At 56.6% G+C, this 17,716-nt stretch overlaps 9 protein-coding genes across 9 annotated transcripts; 5 read left to right on the top strand and 4 right to left on the bottom strand.

Annotated features, from left to right (window-relative positions):
- The first annotated feature begins 949 nt into the window (after nt 1-949).
- On the top strand, nt 950-4,302 carry SCHCODRAFT_02640666 (uncharacterized protein). The gene is made up of 13 exons (XM_003027754.2): nt 950-1,316; nt 1,368-1,433; nt 1,487-1,512; nt 1,563-1,648; nt 1,700-1,720; nt 1,770-1,885; nt 1,940-1,981; nt 2,039-2,115; nt 2,168-2,828; nt 2,881-3,024; nt 3,081-3,365; nt 3,427-3,635; nt 3,800-4,302. Exons 1-13 carry the CDS (start codon nt 978-980, stop codon nt 3,933-3,935), a joined length of 2,208 nt encoding a protein of 735 aa, XP_003027800.1. The 5' UTR covers nt 950-977; the 3' UTR covers nt 3,936-4,302.
- A 204-nt stretch (nt 4,303-4,506) lies between these two features.
- SCHCODRAFT_02088105 (glycoside hydrolase family 47 protein) lies at nt 4,507-7,415 on the top strand. Its single transcript, XM_003027753.2, has 15 exons — nt 4,507-4,948; nt 4,997-5,030; nt 5,083-5,151; nt 5,203-5,220; nt 5,271-5,344; nt 5,394-5,523; nt 5,575-5,634; nt 5,683-5,706; nt 5,760-5,852; nt 5,902-5,973; nt 6,041-6,172; nt 6,220-6,291; nt 6,357-6,478; nt 6,536-6,927; nt 6,981-7,415. Exons 1-15 carry the CDS (start codon nt 4,791-4,793, stop codon nt 7,163-7,165), a joined length of 1,635 nt encoding a protein of 544 aa, XP_003027799.1. The 5' UTR covers nt 4,507-4,790; the 3' UTR covers nt 7,166-7,415.
- A 245-nt stretch (nt 7,416-7,660) lies between these two features.
- On the bottom strand, nt 7,661-8,222 carry SCHCODRAFT_01193026 (uncharacterized protein; the record flags this gene model as incomplete). Its single annotated transcript, XM_003027486.2, has 2 exons — nt 7,970-8,222; nt 7,661-7,917 (listed from the first exon to the last, which is right to left on the bottom strand). Exons 1-2 carry the CDS (start codon nt 8,199-8,201, stop codon nt 7,661-7,663), a joined length of 489 nt encoding a protein of 162 aa, XP_003027532.1. The 5' UTR covers nt 8,202-8,222.
- A 30-nt stretch (nt 8,223-8,252) lies between these two features.
- Nucleotides 8,253-9,254, bottom strand: SCHCODRAFT_02640660 (NAC-domain-containing protein). Its single transcript, XM_003027485.2, has 3 exons — nt 9,151-9,254; nt 8,907-9,083; nt 8,253-8,847 (listed from the first exon to the last, which is right to left on the bottom strand). Exons 1-3 carry the CDS (start codon nt 9,203-9,205, stop codon nt 8,576-8,578), a joined length of 504 nt encoding a protein of 167 aa, XP_003027531.1. The 5' UTR covers nt 9,206-9,254; the 3' UTR covers nt 8,253-8,575.
- A 92-nt stretch (nt 9,255-9,346) lies between these two features.
- Nucleotides 9,347-10,563, top strand: SCHCODRAFT_02681086 (acyl-CoA N-acyltransferase). Its single transcript, XM_003027752.2, has 8 exons — nt 9,347-9,531; nt 9,581-9,610; nt 9,659-9,706; nt 9,764-9,892; nt 9,958-10,047; nt 10,109-10,141; nt 10,236-10,375; nt 10,427-10,563. Exons 1-7 carry the CDS (start codon nt 9,475-9,477, stop codon nt 10,359-10,361), a joined length of 513 nt encoding a protein of 170 aa, XP_003027798.1. The 5' UTR covers nt 9,347-9,474; the 3' UTR covers nt 10,362-10,375; nt 10,427-10,563.
- A 570-nt stretch (nt 10,564-11,133) lies between these two features.
- SCHCODRAFT_02640656 (uncharacterized protein) lies at nt 11,134-12,179 on the bottom strand. The gene has a single exon (XM_003027484.3). The coding sequence runs from the start codon at nt 12,105-12,107 to the stop codon at nt 11,346-11,348; it is 762 nt and encodes a 253-aa protein (XP_003027530.1). The 5' UTR covers nt 12,108-12,179; the 3' UTR covers nt 11,134-11,345.
- Nucleotides 12,180-12,685: 506 nt separating this feature from the next.
- Nucleotides 12,686-15,084, top strand: SCHCODRAFT_02672237 (uncharacterized protein; the record flags this gene model as incomplete). The annotated part of the gene is made up of 6 exons (XM_003027751.2): nt 12,686-12,725; nt 12,777-12,985; nt 13,034-13,289; nt 13,353-13,534; nt 13,595-14,034; nt 14,106-15,084. The coding sequence occupies 6 exons, from the start codon at nt 12,686-12,688 to the stop codon at nt 15,082-15,084; spliced, it is 2,106 nt and encodes a 701-aa protein (XP_003027797.1).
- A 211-nt stretch (nt 15,085-15,295) lies between these two features.
- On the bottom strand, nt 15,296-15,718 carry SCHCODRAFT_02672236 (uncharacterized protein; the record flags this gene model as incomplete). The annotated part of the gene is made up of 1 exon (XM_003027483.2): nt 15,296-15,718. One exon carries the CDS (start codon nt 15,716-15,718, stop codon nt 15,296-15,298), a length of 423 nt encoding a protein of 140 aa, XP_003027529.1.
- Nucleotides 15,719-17,031: 1,313 nt separating this feature from the next.
- SCHCODRAFT_02516763 (uncharacterized protein) lies at nt 17,032-17,519 on the top strand (the record flags this gene model as incomplete). The annotated part of the gene is made up of 3 exons (XM_003027750.2): nt 17,032-17,078; nt 17,127-17,240; nt 17,294-17,519. The coding sequence occupies 3 exons, from the start codon at nt 17,032-17,034 to the stop codon at nt 17,517-17,519; spliced, it is 387 nt and encodes a 128-aa protein (XP_003027796.1).
- Between the last annotated feature and the right edge of the window lie 197 nt (nt 17,520-17,716).

Genomic DNA, 17,716 nt, shown 5'->3' with positions numbered 1-17,716 from the left:
CGATGCTGCAAATCTCTTCATTGGGCGATCATGCCCAGGCCTTTGGTATATACGCTAAACAATGCTCCGGGACAACGACGCGCATTGCAATTTCTCAGCCGTGTCTCCGGCTTGGGTATGTCCAGGCCCATCATGAGTTCTATGAGAGATTGTCCCAAGTCATGCATAGATTTTCTGAAGTATATACTTGCTCCATGACACTTGTATCATCAGCATGTAACGTCCCTTGACCATCTCCCGAAGACTGATGGTCTCCCCGAATTCAGCCGAGTACTGTCGCTGCTCTGCAGCGCCGCGGTGGAGCACCCTACCCACTCCTATGATACCAGGGCGTTCTCCCAAATTAATGTTCTATTCTCGCTGGCCGTCCGAGCTTGCGCCGTTTACAGCTCCAAGCAATCCTGGGTCCTTACGCCCGAAAAGAACATCGCACCGATCTCGGTGTTCTTGTCGTACCTTCTAAGTAAAGATCATAGTAAAGCCTCCCTGCCATCGTTGGAAGATCTTCTCATACTCATATCATCCTCAGAGTCGTGGTGGATGGGGTTAAGCAAGCACTCGTTGGGCGGTTACGGTATGCTGCGCATGACGATGTCTTCGCGCTTTGCCCATATAAAAGCTTCCCCGAGCATGATATCTGAAGGGACGTGTTTCTCCGCAGCTTCCAAATAGCGAAGGCGAGGACAAGTAAGAGAACGAGGTCGATGTGAATACCTATATCTGGCCGATCTTTCGTGAGTTTTGTATCCCTGAGTCACAGTAAAATCGATGAATAAGTACGTGAGTCTGAAGGATGTAGCATCATAGATCTTTTGAATGATCTTCTATCTACAGCTTTCGGCACTGGCAGAATAGCTTTTGGCAGTCTCGGTGTCACACTTTATAGGTCCACCGTGACGGTGACTGATCGCGCTCCTGATGCGCCCCTGAGGCGCTAATTAGCGCCTTACCTTTGTCCTTCCAGCATCGCCGCTGCGATGTCCTCAGCCGACGTCGCACAGGGCGCCATCGCGCCGTCAGTGCCAGATGAAATCCTCTCCGCGCCAACGAACATCACTGCTGTTGAAGAAGTCAACGACGATCTGCTTCAACGACTTCCCTACGAGATACTAACCGATGTCATGATGCGCCTGGGTTCCCCGCAGTGGGTGCTCGCGGTCGCGCGTACTAGCCAATACTGCTGCAACACGCTGCTGGACGAGAAGTCGCAGGGGATCTGGAAGGCGAACAGGCAGGCGGTGGGCCTGCGTGAGCCGCTGCCCATTCTCACGGAGTCGGCGTACGCGGCGTTCGTGTTCGATGGGGGTCCGTGCGAGGTGCGTGTGCTATGTCGTCTTGCTTTGTTCTATCACTCACTTGCTGAGCAGATATGCAAGAAGCACACCGATAACATGTATACGTCGTTCGCGATCAAACTCCGCCTCTGTAATAGGGTGCGTTATACGTCCTGCCTCCTTCCCCTTAACTTGCTCAATGCACCCTACAGACAGAGTGTCAGACGGAGATGCGTAGGTACGTCCTCTCCCCCTTTGACATGGGCGTTTCTTTTGACTAGACTTCAGCAACATCACCACCACAAACGGCGATCAAATGGACACCGCCATTATGTCGTGGACGCCTTCAATGGAGGATCACTCGTGGATGGGTGGTGAGCTTGCCTGCTTCCTCTCCTCCCATGTTTACCGACAATCTGCCACAGAGCTCACCAACATCAACTACTGTACGCCTCTCGTTTCGTCTGCCTCGAAGGAATCTCATTTCCCCTGTAGGGCCGACCTTCCGAGCGCGCCTCCGCACCGTCGACTACCATGCAGCGCAGCAGGCATTCACCATCGAAGTTGCATCTCACACGGTGGCTGCAGGAATTGTGGCTGCGGCCAAGAGCGTAAGCACTTCACTTGCGGAGTTATAATGAACGTGCTCAGTGTCTTTTCTGCAGAGGCACGCCAAAGAGATAGAGCAAAACCAGCTAGCTATGAAGGTACGACAGGCTCATCGAGTTAGCATGTTTCTCATTCATTGACTCCCTACTTTTCAGTTCGCCGTCGACTTGCAGCTGTGGAAGAAGCAATATGCGGCTGCTGGGCAGGCAGTGAAGTTCTCGAATCACGAATTGTGAGTGTCTGTGCTAGGGAGCCTTCACTCTCACTCACGCTTTGCATATCAGCTCGAAGAAGTTTGCCAAGCAGGAAGGCTTCGAATACTGGGACCTTTGCGCGACGGAGACCTACAAGGCCCTCCTCCGCCACAAGACCATGGTCCACGAGCGCATCACCGACGACGACGCCAAGGCGCACCTCTTCGGCATCACCGCCGATCTCACACGCATGCGCACGCGCCGCGACAACCGCAAGGCCGAAGAGCAGCTCCGCGCGAACCGCGCGACGGTCGAGAAGCACTACCACGGCTACTGCGCGCGCGAGGTCATGCCCAGCTGGCCCGCGTTCTGCGCTCTGCCGCTCATAGCGGAGCTGATGAAGACCGTGAAGGAGGTGAATTTGGCGAAGGCGCTGAGGAATCAGCCGCTGCGGGGCGTGCTGGAGGGCGAGTTGGAGGCGTGGCGGGCGAGGGCGAGGGAGGCGCTCTGTGCGAAGGCGGGGCTGGCGAACGAGGTGCCGGTGAGCTCGCTCCGGGCGCATCCGGTAGAGCAGGTGAATGTGCGGTTCACGTGTGGGAAGTGCAAGGGCGTGCAGAGGAAGTATGAGTACGACGAGAGCCTGGACTTTGCGGGGGTGTGCGCGCATGTGTGTCCTGCGCAGAGTGGCGGGAAGAGGAAGAGGCATGAAGATGCATCGTCGAGCTTTGATAACTTCGTCTTTGATGTGAAGGTCAGTGCGAGCGATTTGATGATGATGCTTAACATACTGACAACTTCATCAGGCGAGCGAGGCGATGACGGAACTCGTGCGCGCGGCCGGGCTCGATCCGTCGCGCAAGGATCGCGCGGCGTCGCTCAAGGCGGTGGGCAGCGAGCTGCTCTGCAAGTCGTGCGTGCCACCCTTGGTGCTGCACTACTCGAGCGTTGTGAGTATCATTGGCGACTAGTTCCCTATCACGGTCACTTATCACAACACCTCCAGCTCGGCCACGCTCACCGCCACGAGCACATGCAAATCCAGCGCATCACCTCTCAAGACGCAATGGACCGCCGCTCTCATCCCATCGTCCCCGGCCTCACGCGCGCCCTCCTGCATCTGCACAAGCCGCAGGGTAAACTTCGCCAGCTCAGCAACGCGAAGGAGTTTAGCTGCCGGCACTGTGCAAATGGCGCGGACACGGATGGAGAGGGCGTTGCTTGTGGTATGGGATGCGGACGTATTTTCCCGACGAAGAGATTGCTGAAGAAGCATTGGGCGTTGCATAAGGTGAGTTTCCTTTGCGGATGCAAATTTGGTGAGACTGCGTTTGCTGACGACGGATTTGCAGAATGGAGGATGCGCGGACGACCCTATGGGCGATGCAGCGAACCCATCAACTTCAACTGCTGCCGCTGCTCCTGCGACTGCGCCGTCCGCTACTGCACTTGCGGCCCCTGCTGCTGAAGGGACAGCCGAGCCGTCTACGCAAACAGAGAAGCCGAAAACTGGACCTCGTATGTTCACCTTCAATGGCATGCGATCCCACCTCGCCGAAAAGTGAGTGTCATGCGTTCCTTTTGCGCGTGCTTTGTGGGATTGCCGCTTGTTTTGTGCTTGACCCAAGCGCGTGCGGTGACGGCTCTCAGCGCGTGCAGTGCCAACCCTCAGCGCGTGCTCTGAAGGTCATTATTGTGTGCGCTGTAACTGACGGTGCTCCGCAGGCACCAAATTGCCTTGATCCGCGACGAGGACTATGAATGCCACCGCGATGCGAGACAGCTGAAGAGCATTATGCAGGCGGTGAAGGAACAGCCGCCTGCGAAGAAGCCGTCGGCGCGGAGCTGTGTGGCGGCGTGAGGGCGCGGGAGTACATTGCGGCCTGAGGATGCGACGTTGCATGGCGGGTTGTGATGCCAGAGGTGTTTCTCTTCTGCGCTTGTTGTCTTGTCTTCTTTCTGCTTGATCTTTTCTACAGTGTACAATATGAACCTGTGTCATTGTTGGCGTCTTCATGCCTCGTTTGCTTCTCATGGCCGATTGACCTGGTGAATGCTTTACGCACGGCAATGCGCAAGTCATTCTACTTTCGCACGCCTCAACTCGGTCCCTTTCGACTTTGTCCCTCTCTCTCACTTGCTATTGACGGACCTACGGACTTCGCATTAGCTGCCGCACGTCGATAAGCCTCAGCATTGCTTCGATCCATTCAAGTGCTTGTCTCGCGCGACAGTTCTCAGCCTGTGAGTGACGTCGTCCGCATAGAAGAGCCCTCACCATATGGCCACTGGCTGATTTCCCTTTTTAGTATAAAAGGGATGCTGAGGGCTCCCTCTAGCGCTAAAGACCCCTTCGTCAGCCTCAGGATCGGTACCGCACTCACGCGTGTCAACGGCGGTCGGGGCACCCGCGGCATCGACCTGTCCCCCGGAGCCATCCTGCACCTCACGACGATGCGCCCCGTTCCTCGTACCGGGGCCCTCGGGACCACCTAACGTGCGCCGGCCGCACTGGGACCCAAAGAAACATGCAGGGATGCGGTATCAATGTGACCTCGGGCTTCTACAGGGAGCCTTCTATCATCACGCCGACGTGGTCCCGTGTCCCCTCTGATGAAGACGGGTGATAGAAGCACGCTTCGAGATCCTATAAAGCGCGCGTCGTCGCGTTCATCTCCTCGAGCTCGCTCTCGCTTCCTCCGCATCGCCAGCAACGATGATTAGCTCGTCGCGCGTCGCACTCGCGCTCCTCGCTGCAGCACCGCTTGCGCTCGGTGGCAATGTCCAGGCTCCGGGCCTGAAGCTACCTGAAGAGTACTATGCGCAGCGCGAGATCGTGAAGGGGATGTTCACCTCGAGCTACGAGGCGTACAAGTGCGTTCGTCGTTCCCGATCACGCAGCGCCTTCTTACCGTGATCCAGGAAGTACGCCTGGGGGCATGACGACCTAACTCCGGTGCGGGACGGGATGAGGTACGCGTCGAGACGCGTCGACTTACGCGAAGCAGGTGTCCAAGAACTACACGGACAGTCGGAACGGATGGGGCGCCTCCCTCGTCGACGCGATGCCCACTATGGTACGCTCCCCCCGCATCCCATGATAAAGCAGCTAACTTTGATATCTCCAGTACATCATGGGGCTCGATGTGAGCGCCCTTCACCGCCGTTACGGCCGCACCGAGCTAACCACCCCCAGGACCTCTTCCACGAGGCCATCGACTACGTCAGCGGAGTCGACTTCAGCGAGTCGAAGACAGACGCCACCGTCAGGTCGGTGTGCGCAGGCCTTGTTGAAGTGTGAAACTGATTGGGCGGGCAGCATCTTCGAGAGCTCCATCCGCTACGTTGCGGGCATGCTCAGCGCGTATCAGCTTAGCGGGGAGCAGGACGATGTGCTCGTGGAGAAGGCGAAGCAGCTCGCGGACAAGCTCATCTTGGGCTGGGTAGACGTGCGTTCGCATCTACGCTGGTTCTTGAGCTTGTGCTAAGGTACTGATCAGGGTAATGCGGTACCTTACGGCTATGTGAACTTCACGAGTGGCAAGCCTGTGGTGGACACAGTAGGTCCTCGTTCCTCGCCACTCGCTATTGATTCTGACATGTGGTAGACCAACATCGCTGAGGCCGGCACCGTAAGCATCCCCTTTCTCCATGCGCCTCAGGCCGTCCTGACCCTCGATCCCAGCTCACACTCGAGTACTACGAACTCTCGAAGTACACCGAGGACGACACCTACGGGAAGCTCGCCGAGGGATCAGCGAAGCAAATCATGAACACCGTACGTTCCCTCCCCTGACAACCTCAGAAGACTCTGACTGAAAGTCCAGGCTCCGCCCCTCCCCGGCCTCCCCGCCCAAGGGTACGACCCAGCCAAGAATGCGTTTGTTGGGGGTTACGTGGTAAGCGGCGAAGAAGCAGAAGCCGGAGTCGCGCAGCGCAACGACTTGGAGCTCATCCTGTTCTTAGACCTGGGGCGGCGGCTCGGACTCGTACCTCGAGTACCTCATCAAGTATGCCCGTCTGACGAACACGGATGACGATTCCTGGGCCGATGCGTGGTATACTGCCGTTGACAGCTCGATCCAGCATCTCTTGCGTGTAAGTCATTGCTTTGATTTCTACAACATATATTCTGACTCTCGCAGCGCTCGACGGTCGGCGACTGGCTTTATCTCGCCGACTACGACTCGTCGAAGAAGATTCGCCACATCAGCTCTGTGCGTGTTCTCAACCATTCTCATGCTATGTTGAGCGTGCGCACTGATACGGTGTACGCGTCCAGCACCTTGCTTGCTTCCACGGTGGGAACTGGATCCAGGGCGGACGGCTGATAGATAACGACACCATCGTCAACTACGGCCTCGAGCTCGCAGACGCCTGCTGGAACACCTACGCCAGCACTGCGTGCGTTCCGCCTTATTGACACCCTATGATGATCCTAACTATCCTGACTGCTCCCAGCACCGGCATCGGCCCCGAGGTCTTCGCCTTCATCTCCGACGACGGCAACTACACGAGCGACAACGCCGTGATCGACGACGACGAGCTCGCGTTCTACAACGAGCACGGCTTCTACATCACGTCCGCGGACTACATCCTGCGGCCGGAGGTCCTCGAATCGCAGTTCATCGCCTACCGCGCGACGGGGAACGAGAAGTACCTCGAGCGCGCGGCGGACGCGGTCGAGAGCATGAACAAGTATCTGTCCGTGAACGGCGCGTTCTCGGGCATCGAGGACGTGGACGATGAGCAGAGCAAGCGCATAGACGATACGGAGAGCTTTTGGTTCGCGGAAGTATTGAAGTATCTGTACTTGATCTTCGACGACCCGGACCATATCAGCTTGGATGAATGTGAGTCGGCGTGCGGCTGGTGGATCCATGTATTCTGATTCTATGCCTTCCAGATGTCCTTAACACGGAAGCCCAGCCCTTCAAGGCCCCGCCGGCCAAGGACAAGTACGGCTCCGGCCAGCTGCTCAGCATGCAGGTCGAGTCGAGCGCCACGACTGGCAGCGAGCTCCCCATCGTCAGCGCGAACGCCTTCATGCCTATCTCGATCAACGATGCTATCGGTCTAGATGGGGCGTAGACACCATACTTGTGCTCGAACGGACGAGAGAGAGACAATGGACGAGAGCGAACTATGGACCTCCTCCTCACGTTCTCTTGTAGATGCGGCTTTCCCTTAGCATCCTCGACGATGCCTCACTTTCTTGTATCCTTCCTATCCCTTTGCCTGCCTTCTTTCAGGACGCTGTAGTTATCGAGCAACCAATGCATTGTACAAGCAAGCCTGTGTTCCCGTGAGACGGCGAGACACTTCTGCGGCGAAGGGCCAACGCTGAGTTTGCACTGAATTCCAAGGGACCTACACCCAGAAGATGGAAGACGAAGAAACCCACAGCATATAAGAAGGACGCGTTATACGTAGTATGAGGAAGACCAAAGTCCCAGATAGCGATTTGGCGACAGCAGAGCGAAAGCAGAACGAACAGCGATGACAGCAAGCGAGAGCAAGACATGGTGAGTGACAAGAGACGAGACGGCGCAGGTCATCCAGTCGTCAGAGCAGCGATAGCATTCTTCATATGGGTCGTAAATTCCAAAAGGCGAGCGCGCATACGATCTGGATGATGGTAAACCGGGTGAGCAAGCACCCGACGGGTACGAGCGTACCGACGAGGGAAGCAGGAGAGGACGTGCCTTGTTCCTTCTCGACCTCCATGATGTCTGCAATCTTCTTCTCATACTTGCCGACCGCGTTCGCGCTCTCGAGCTTGGGGCGCGCGGCGGCCCATGCGTGGGTCTCCATGATGAGATCTACCATGAGATGGCCGATTTCTGAAGGGATTGATGGGCATATATGCAGGGTTTTCGAGGCAGATGCACGCACCACCCTCGAACGTCTGGTCGCGACCCGTCTCCTCCTCGAATGGTCCGACGATGGCGGCTTGGTGGTCAAAGGGAGGGAAGCGGTCCTCGACGATCTCAGATATTGCGCGGGACTTGGTCGTCGTTGATCCGTTTGGCTGAGCCTTCGAAGAGAACGTTGGCGCGTCTTGTTCTGACTTGGTGTCTGGCAACGTAGAAGGGTCCGAGGAGGACGCTTGAGGTGACTTGCCCATAGTGAGTGAGCTGCCGTCGGCGATGATGACGGGAAGGAGCACAATGCCGTGTCACTGTCACACACGCGTCGCGACGCGTCACCGGTTCACGCGAATTGCCGAGATGAAGATAGTACAAAATGCGATTGCTACGCGGTCATGATATAGCGATGCAGCAGAGCAGCAAAGCAAACAGGACGAGGGGGGCACGAAGATACACGGACGCACAGCAGGGATAGTAAATAGCAAGATAGGGAGGATAGGCGCCGCCTTGAAATCGTACATCACGTCTGCCTAGGAATACAATGCGCCGTCTCCCGAGCACTGCCTCGTATACAGGTGTGCAGTCGCCGGCCTGCGTTCCAGCGGACTGCCGCCTGGCCCGTCTCCGTCGTTTAGTCGAGGGTAGCCTCGGCCGGCTTGGCGGCCTCCTCAACGTCGAAGTTGTCGACCAGGTCGGGCACATCGTCGTCGTCGTCGTCCTCTGCCCCAGCGTTCGGCCTTTGCTGGCCCTGCTGGAGGGACTGGTAGGACTCGGCGAGCTTGCGGAGTGACGCGAGCGAGTCGGGGCCGAGCTGGTTGAGGATGCCGGGCACAAGTTCAGTGAGCTCCTTCAAGTGCCCGGTGCCGTAGATGGCAAAGGTGTTGGCGGACACGGCGGCGTGAACTAGGGGGGAGACGTCGCGTCAACGGGGACGCGCCCGATCGACGGGAAACGGGCCGCACCTTTCGGGGCGCTAAAGTGCAGGACATGGCCGTCTTCCCGGAACATGTTCACCTCCTCGACACCCGCGATGGGCTGCACGTTGAGCTTCTTGAGCGCCGCCTGCAGCTTTTTGTCGTCCTGCGCCGCGGAGGCCTTGGGCTTGCGGACGACCTTTCGGCGCATCGTCCCCTTGCCGCCTGCGTGCCGACGAGTGCGAGTGAGCGATCTGCGCGCGATGGCCGCGTCCGACGGTGATGTACACACCGATCTGGGTCTTCGCCGCCGCCGCCTTCAGCTTCGCCAGCTTGTCCGCGTCCATGTTCGATGATCTCGTCGCTGGTGCGCGTTTTGGGAGGTCTGTGTGGACCGTGGAAATAAGGTTCAAGTAGAGTCCAACGATCTTGCCAAGCAGGCGCAAATACGGGACGTCGGCAAACGCCGACTCATCCTCTTCCCGACCGCGATGGCGAGTCGAGTCACCCTTACTGACTCGCTCGCTACCTATCCGTCGCCGCTGCGAAGCCGGCCCGGGAATATTGTGTATATAAAGGACTTGCACAATAGACGAGATATCCTTCATCGCCCATCATGACCGCATCAGCGAAACCCACCTTCTCTATTCGCGCCGCAGAGCCCAAGGATATCGTACGTGGGTAGTAGCGCCCGTCTCTTACTGCTCACCGACTTTCATTAGGATGTTATCCTGCAAATGATCATCGAACTGGTCAGTATCATGAGCGTAAGGCCTTGCCATTCCTGACGCTTCCTTCAGGCTGTCTATGAGAAGGAACCCGACGCTGTCAAAGCTACCCCTGAGTTGGTGAGCAGTTTGCATTCTCTCACCGGGAATATTTCCTTATCCGCTTGCTACTTCCAGCTCAGGAAGAACCTCTTCGAAGACAAGTACGCCAACGCCATCTTGGCCTTCTCCGAGGAAGGCCAGCCGATAGGCCTCGCGCTCTACTTCTTCAACTTCTCGACGTGGACTGGGCGTCCTGGCTTATACGTGAGCTTTCTTCTGTTGCTCTCTTCGTCGCCTTTGCGAGAGCGCTCATCGAAATTATAACTCAGCTCGAGGACTTGTACGTGAAGCCCGAGTTCCGCGGGTCTGGCGCGGGCAAGGCTCTCTTCGGCCGCCTGGGCAAGATCGCGCAGGAGAAGGTACGCTCGTTCCATTTCTAGCAATTCATCTCACCAACTCTAACATCACATCGACCATCAGGGCTGCCCACGACTCGATTGGTCCGTGCTGAAGGTGCGCTTTCGTGTCGCTTCATCATTCGAGTGCCACTGTCCTTCTCGAAAAAAATTTACGAAGGCACTTATGCTAACCGCTGTTATTACTTCAGTGGAACCAACCCTCGATCGACTTCTACGAGAAGGTCCTGCACGCGAAGCCGATGTCGGAGTGGCTGGGGATGCGGTTGGAAGTGGATGGGATTGAGGCGCTGAAGAAGTTCGATACTAGTGTATGAGTGGGATGTACATTGCAAGTCTCTCCTATTTTCTATCATCGAAGCTTTCTGACAAAAGCTTACAGGTAGCAGATGCAATAGCGTGTTATGGAATGATAAATAATGAAGGACGTGTGCCACAATACAATCAGTCGTACTAGCCGGCCCACGTCCACATCAAAACTACTGCTGTTTCTCTCGATAGAAGAGGCTCAGACTGACTTCTTTCCGGCCGTGTCGGCGTTTTTCTCAAGGTCAATGTCTTCTCCGCTTTTGTTCGTCTGCAATCTTGCGGCTTTCGCCTCTGCGGCGGTGTCAGCACTCGTAGTTCATCTGCCTCCTGCACTTCGGACATCATCTTTCGTGCTCACCAGCAGTTTTGCGCCTCCATTCTTCGGATATCAGCCTTACGGCCCCGTCATTTTCTCCGAGAACAGTAGCCTGACTGGTGGCTGTGTTCTGTGTCTGGGTCGAAGCGCGATCTTTTTCTTCCACGCTCATGGGAGTGAGCTGTCCATCATCGACGCCCACGGCGGAAGAGTCATCGTTTTGGGAAAACATGCTCAACGGTGAAGGAGCTGGTGAGCTCACGTGGCGTGCAAGTCGGGCTAATTGGAATGCTGATTTTCTTGCAGTACGCGCGACCCCTTTTATACTCGAGTATGGTGAGCGCCACAATTACTGCGCGAGGGTTCGTGGCAAGGCCCCGGCTTCTGATTATTTGGTGTCGTCTGTTCGATCGCTGCGAAGCTGAATCGTAGCTTCTCGAAGCTCTTCTTCGATTCAAGACTGGCATTGTTCCTCGAAAAGCACGACTGCGAGATATCAGCGCCTCTAGAACGTTACCCTGCTCTGGAGCCGTGACACAACGCAGTAAGTCCGGTCCATCGTCCTCAATAAAGCTAACACAACTGAACAGCACGCCGAAGAACATCAAAGGAGTGTGTATACAAGCGTCCCACAATTGCGCTGTCCGTTCAGGTCCATCAACGAAATCCGCTCCGTTCACTGGCAGGCCTGGCCCTTGACGTCCTCCCGAGCAAACCAACTGGAGTCGGATGACTCTGACGAGTAATCTGACTCTTCGTCTACAGCGGCAACTTCGCCGCTCTCGGGAACGACCTCCTGCTCGGCACTGCGCCCTCCCACGGCGCCGAGCCTTCTTTCAAACTCGGTCTGCTGCACTTCGGCGCCGGAAACAGGGACCTGAGTGGAGGAACCAGCACCTGGAAACGCCCGCGCCTCAAGATCCTCCTCAGTCACATCGCGCTTGAGCGCGCGTCCTCGCCTTGAAGAGGTAGGAAGAGAAGGCTGCACTTGCTTCTCGGGCACTTGATAAGGTCTGGCGATGGGAGAACCCGCGCTCATGGATGCGCGCGCCAAGCGCCGGAGGCGGGCTTGATCTTGCGCACGTCGTGGCTTGGGAGCAAAGCGACGAACAGCTTGAGTCGGCGCGGATCGCGGCGCCGTGGGGGCTACAGAACGCGCAGGCTTGGAGGCCGCAGACTGCGCCGGTTTGCAGGCCGCAGACTGCGCCAGCGGAGGGGCCACAAAAGCCTCTTGAGCCGGTTTGTTGGGCGCGCCATAAAACGACTCTCCATCGACAGACATCGCAGAGTCCTGCGATGATTGGCTGGGGTCGATGGACATCGTCGAGGACGACGTGCGCGCCAGCTTCCTATGCGCAGTCTTGACAGCAGGCGCATCGTGCGCTGGCTGCACGTCGTCGATGGACATGGCGGATGAAGACTTGGACAGGAGGGTCATATCAGACGGTGAAGGGGGATGAGCGGGTGAGTGGAACCAGCGTGTGCGGACGAGGGGCTAGCGGGGGTACGGATACCCACTGGCAGGGTCGGATGTGCAGTCTCTGCGCCTTATATCTGGTGGGTGCCCTCATTAAAGCGCGGGATTCTATTGCGAGGCTGGGAGCCGGCCGGCTTCGCATCCATTGTGTGCCCTCGTCTCGTCGCCAAGGTGTACCGAACACGTTGCCGAAGCCCTGCGTCGCGACCTCAAGGCGCTATTGTTCTCTCAAGGGCGGAATTACAGGATGATGCGAGGCATCCCAGTGGAAGTTCGTTTGTGGGTGTACGATATGGGTAATTCTCCCAGAATGTTTCAGGTACCTCGGAATGTTGGCGTCGTGAATGAGTGCACCATTGGAACCGACAAGCGTTTGCCCACGCAGGTGGGCGCAAACGGGAGGCGCCCGGTACCCCGGACCGGCCATGGGAAGAACCTGCTGATGCGGCCGCACGATATATCCCTGTTGGATTCGAACCACGACCTACGAACAGTGAACGCGCCTTTCTCCTCGAGACCCCAGCTCAAGAGCCTACACGATGGATTCGGATGACGAGGCTGATCATCGGGTGGTCGACGGTAAGCTTCTCTCGTAACCCTGCGGCACCTTTGCTAAATCATCGCGGATAGAATGTGACGGTCATCGCCGTCCGGACAAGCCAGTCGTGTACTTGGAAGTGCTTGATAAGGAGATAGACAAGACTCTGGATTTAATGGTCATCAATCCGTCTGGGCGAGTCTCTCCAACAGCACTGCTCGAGCGGCGGCGGCGCTGTCACGATCTTCTGAGTTTGCGGCACACGCAGCGCTTCTTTGCGGCGCTTTCCGGCTTTTTTGAGGTAAGTAATCATGAGATGATTGAGGACTGTAAGTAACAGTAGTCTCAGGGCCAGCTCGATTTGACTGGGCGTCATCCGCCGCGGTTCGACCGCCTCGTTGCTCGACTCAAAGACGTGTCCGAAGACTTCATGTTCATCATGCGGCACTGCGTCGCCACGACAAAGCGTACGGAAGAGCTCGGCGAGGAGTCAGATATCGAGGAAACTTCGTACGAGTTCGATCCTCCTTACCTTTGGGAGCAGTTCGTCACGAAGTGGCGATTAGGCACAATGATTGATTGTGACGAGTTCAGGGATATGCTCGGTTCGTATCATATAGAATATCTCTCTGCCCAACGATGTATTCCTGACGTGTCCTACACTTCAGCCGACCTCAGGGCCGTCCGCGCGCGCCATCCCGGGGTGCCGAAATTCCAACAATCATCGCTGCTTGATCTACCCTCCGAGCTTCTCGATTATATCATGATTCTATCGGACCAAGACTGTCTTGGGAAATGGAGTCAGACGTGCAGCTTATTGCGCGAGCATGCGTCGAAATATGTTCGCTCGGTATGCGCTTCACGAGCATGTATTTATGCATATGTTCATACTCATATGCCACCGTTGCAGCGCTTGTGCTTTAAACTCATTGCGGATGACATCGACGTTGACGCCATACAACGAGGCATCCCGCCAGGACCTGAAAAAGTGGCCGAGGTACGCGAGCTTACGAGGGAAGCGGCACTATTCTACCGGGACGCGCTAGTCAAGCGAATGCGCAAAACTATCAAAAGACCCCACTTGCTCGCGACTACTCGCTTTCTAGACTTCAGCGAGAATTGGTCGCTGACAGATTGGATGCCCTATCTGGGATGCGACTTTCCAGAATTCGTTGCGCCGTTCATCGAACCCTTGGTAATCCTCATCCGTGATTTACCTCTCGAAGCCATCAGTTTTCGGGCTTACGGCCTCCCGAAACCCATCTGGAGGGCAGTATGCGCTTCTGAGACGCTACACTCTCTTTTCCTGTCAGCGCAAGGAATGATTGGCTGGGAAACCGGACCATCCTGGTAAGTCACTTAAAAACCTCTCACTCACACTCCATGCAAACCGTTCGTTGCTGATAACTGCCTCGCAACAGGCCAGATGCACCAGCTTTGTTCAATGCTCATCTCAAGATTTATGGCGAGGATGTGAATGGTGACGGGTTGTGGCCACTGCTGGACAGCATACCAAATTGTCTCTTCCTTCAGGTTTTCGGCGTCCCAGGGGAAGGTTTTCCAATGCCTCTGCTCAGGTGCCCGAACATCACACGCCTCTCCGTCACGTACGTATGGGTGGATACGCTGATTCTCCACTTCGCCGATGTCATAGAGGGCGGTTTCTGTCAGGGCATAATGCATCTCTCTATCATCACAGACCATCCCGACATGACCGCGGACATAGCCCGTCGCCTCTTCGATGCGTTCCGCCACCTGCCGCGTCTAGAGTTCTTGCGTCTTACGGGTCTGTGCCACGCCCCTCCGGACCTCTTTGTGCACCTCAGTGAAAGCGCTCCTGGGCTGCGTTCCCTGTTCCTCCATTCCTTTTCTAGCGGCAGTTATCAGCGAGGCGACTGCTCGCGCTGGCCGTATCCGCCCTCTGAATATGCCCGTGCTTTCGGCACGTTTCCTCGTCTGAACCTTCTCGGATTGAACATGGCGATCGACGACGCGCCTTATCGAACTTCGTACTTTCTCCAACGGATGGAGTTGGGCTACGAAGGCGCCGAAGCAGAGGACGCGAAAGCTCTGCGGCGGTGGCGCGCGAGGAAGAGCCTTTCCACCGACGATGACGACCCCAGGACCCTCGATTGCACTGCCGACGGGGAGGTTCGAGATGTAGTGCGGCTCTTTGCGATTTATGGCAGGGCGCTGCAGACAATTTTCCTTCACACGAACAACTTATCGCAAACGGGCGGGTGGGTTATTGAACGCGACGCGGAGGGGAGGCCTGTGACGATCCGAGACGGGCTCACGACCAGCGAGCGCGAGCGGGCGAACATGGCGGACCCTGAGTGGCAGATAGACCACTGGACGTTTGACGCAGCGGAAGCGGAGGAGATCCTTGGACTCAATTAAAGGTCGGGCTCCGCTCGTGCTCTGACTTACCAGTCGCGCTGACCTCCATCATCCTTCCAGTGTCTCGTCTTGCTACTTGACGATGCGACCTCGGATAACGCATTGTTCAGGGAGCCTAGGAGCGCTAGCATTTCATTCTCGTGGCACTACCACTCCTTTCTACTCATACTAGAACTATATCCACATACAAAACGAACAATCGCACAGTTTTCTACGGCTCTGGCTCGGCGACGATGAACGTCTCGTGACGTCGAAGCGACTTCGGGTTCAGGGCGCAGGGCTGACCAGGAGGATGCGTTGCCACTCTGCAACAGCGAGAGCAGAGGTTTCCCCCGTCGTCTAAATAGGCCTCATTGCGATACGCAACCGGACGCAGGCGTGGAGACGAGAGATCGGGGTTCTGCGCGGAGTCGATTGCCACATCAGAGGAAGCATATTGCACTGCATCGGTCCCGTGGGCAGCGTCTTCTCTAGAGTTTGTGGCATCGAAGGAAGGCGAGGCTTCGTTCATCGGCCAAGTGCTATTGGCGACGTCCTGCGGTGGCGGCGGGCGTGCGGCGGTGGTCATAGGGAACTGGCTGTACGAGCTCGCAGAGCTCGACGTCGAGGAAGCGGATACGGGCGTGGCGTCCATTGTAGAAGAGTGGCTGAGAGTTCGAGCAAATGACTGTTTAGGTCGAGCACGGTGATGCAGAACACTGATTGAAGAGGCCCGTTTTATATGTTCGGAGGACAACAACCCACGCAAATTGTCGTGAGTCACAATTACGTATGGACTCGAAAGGCCAGAGGACAATTGCAGACAAACGCGGGTCCATTTTTGTCGCGCGCGTGTCGCCGATTTACATGGCGGTGGGCGAAGAGACAATTGATACCCTTGGCGCGTGGCGGCCATCTCGGCAGTTACCGAATGGCTGATGTCGGCCGTTTCCGGTCACACGAAATTCCTTGCCAACCACCATGGTATGCAAGACGGCTTGAGGAGCCCCGTGTATCTCACGAGCTTCGCGGAAGTATGCAAACACACAGCTCGTGCGCCGCGCCTACGCCGGCTCCCTAGGTCGACCGAACTCGCCGTCCTCTTGCGTCTCGCCATCTTCTTTTGCCGACACGCTCTAGTGCGAGGCTCAATTCAGTATGCTTCTTCTAAATTGCATGAACAGTGCTCTCATGTTGTGAACTGTATAACCCTCCCTCGATCAACAACGATGCAGGCTTCTGCCCGATGCATCTCGTGCATTCAAACCATGCGGCGGACCGTTCAATTCGCAGGCTCGCTGGTTCCGATGTCGATTGCGAATACCTGTGGCACCCCGGTTGGACCTTGCTCAACCCCCCGCCGATACGATATATTCCTGCCTTCGAAGTGTATGCCGGTATCAGACCTCAGTACTCGATGCTTAAGCGCCCGTAAGTGTTTCTCAAGCTCCCTAATCTATCTGCTGGCGTCTGATAGATGCGGCTTTCCCCTGATTTATGCAGGATTGTGCAATTTCTGAGCGGACACGCAGAGGTCCCTATACCAACGCGAGCGTGCCCGCTCTTCCGTCCCTCCTCTGCGTGAAATTTGGCTGCGCGCTATCCCACAGCCCTGGAGGGACGTCCACTGCTTGTGGCTTCGACGCCGACACCACCGCAACACATACTCTGCCCCCGAAGCACGCTAAAATTGCCTATGATATGGTTCGTGCTCAGGCCTTCGGCCCGCAATGATCGACGCAACTGACATTCCGGGCTACGCAGCTTATGTATCCAGCGATCGCAATAAACATGCGGTGCAAATCCTAGTAGAGCTCACACCTATGGCGCATGTCAGCGCGCACTGGTCTACCTCCCGACTGCCAACCCGACCGCACCGCCGAGCGCCCGATTCTTTATCTCGCGAGTATAAAGACGAACCATGACAGCCCGTCTCTTCATTCAGCGCAGCACGCCCAACGCCATACCATGCAGCCTTTCGCTAGCATCCGCAACCTTTACAAGCGCTCCAAAGCGTACGCCGCCGTCTTTCATGATGTCGAACGCCTCTGACCATGTCTTAGGGCTATCAAGCGCTGTTTCCGGCGCTCGACCAAGGATTTCGACGCTTCCGCAGAAGAAGCGAGCATACGGGGCGCGGCTCCCGCCTCAGAAGCCGATAGCGAGCATGAGGATGCGTGCGTGCTCGTGTACGCATCACTATTGCAACTAATTCTGACCCTCGGCGTAGGTCAATCCACTCAATTCGCACTCGAGGTCGCGCCGAAGTTAGAGCTGTAGCAGGGGGCAGCACAGCGACTTCTGGACGCATCTGTGCTGATTTCAACACGGGGACCTGCGGAAACGGCGACCGGTGCAGGAAGGCCCACGAATGCAGCGTGTGCAGGGGCAAGCATAGTGCCCGAAGCTGCCCAAACAAGGTCACACCCGAGGTTAAGAAGAAAAAGTGGTGCTGAGGCGCATTCATCTGCACGCACGCTCTGCTTCCCCTCTGACATATATATTACTTCGAGTACAGACGCATTCTGTAGTGTTCTTTGTACGTGTTTCTCGCCCGCGAATGCGCGCCTGTAGATGATGTCCTCAATAGTGTACGAACTAAGACTCCGGGCTTTAGCTGTGACGACTGAACATATAGATGTCTCCCATGATA

Source organism: Schizophyllum commune (genome assembly GCF_000143185.2).
Source record: "Schizophyllum commune H4-8 unplaced genomic scaffold SCHCOscaffold_12, whole genome shotgun sequence".
Taxonomy (NCBI): domain Eukaryota; kingdom Fungi; phylum Basidiomycota; class Agaricomycetes; order Agaricales; family Schizophyllaceae; genus Schizophyllum; species Schizophyllum commune.
This window is presented reverse-complemented; position numbering and strand designations above follow the sequence as displayed.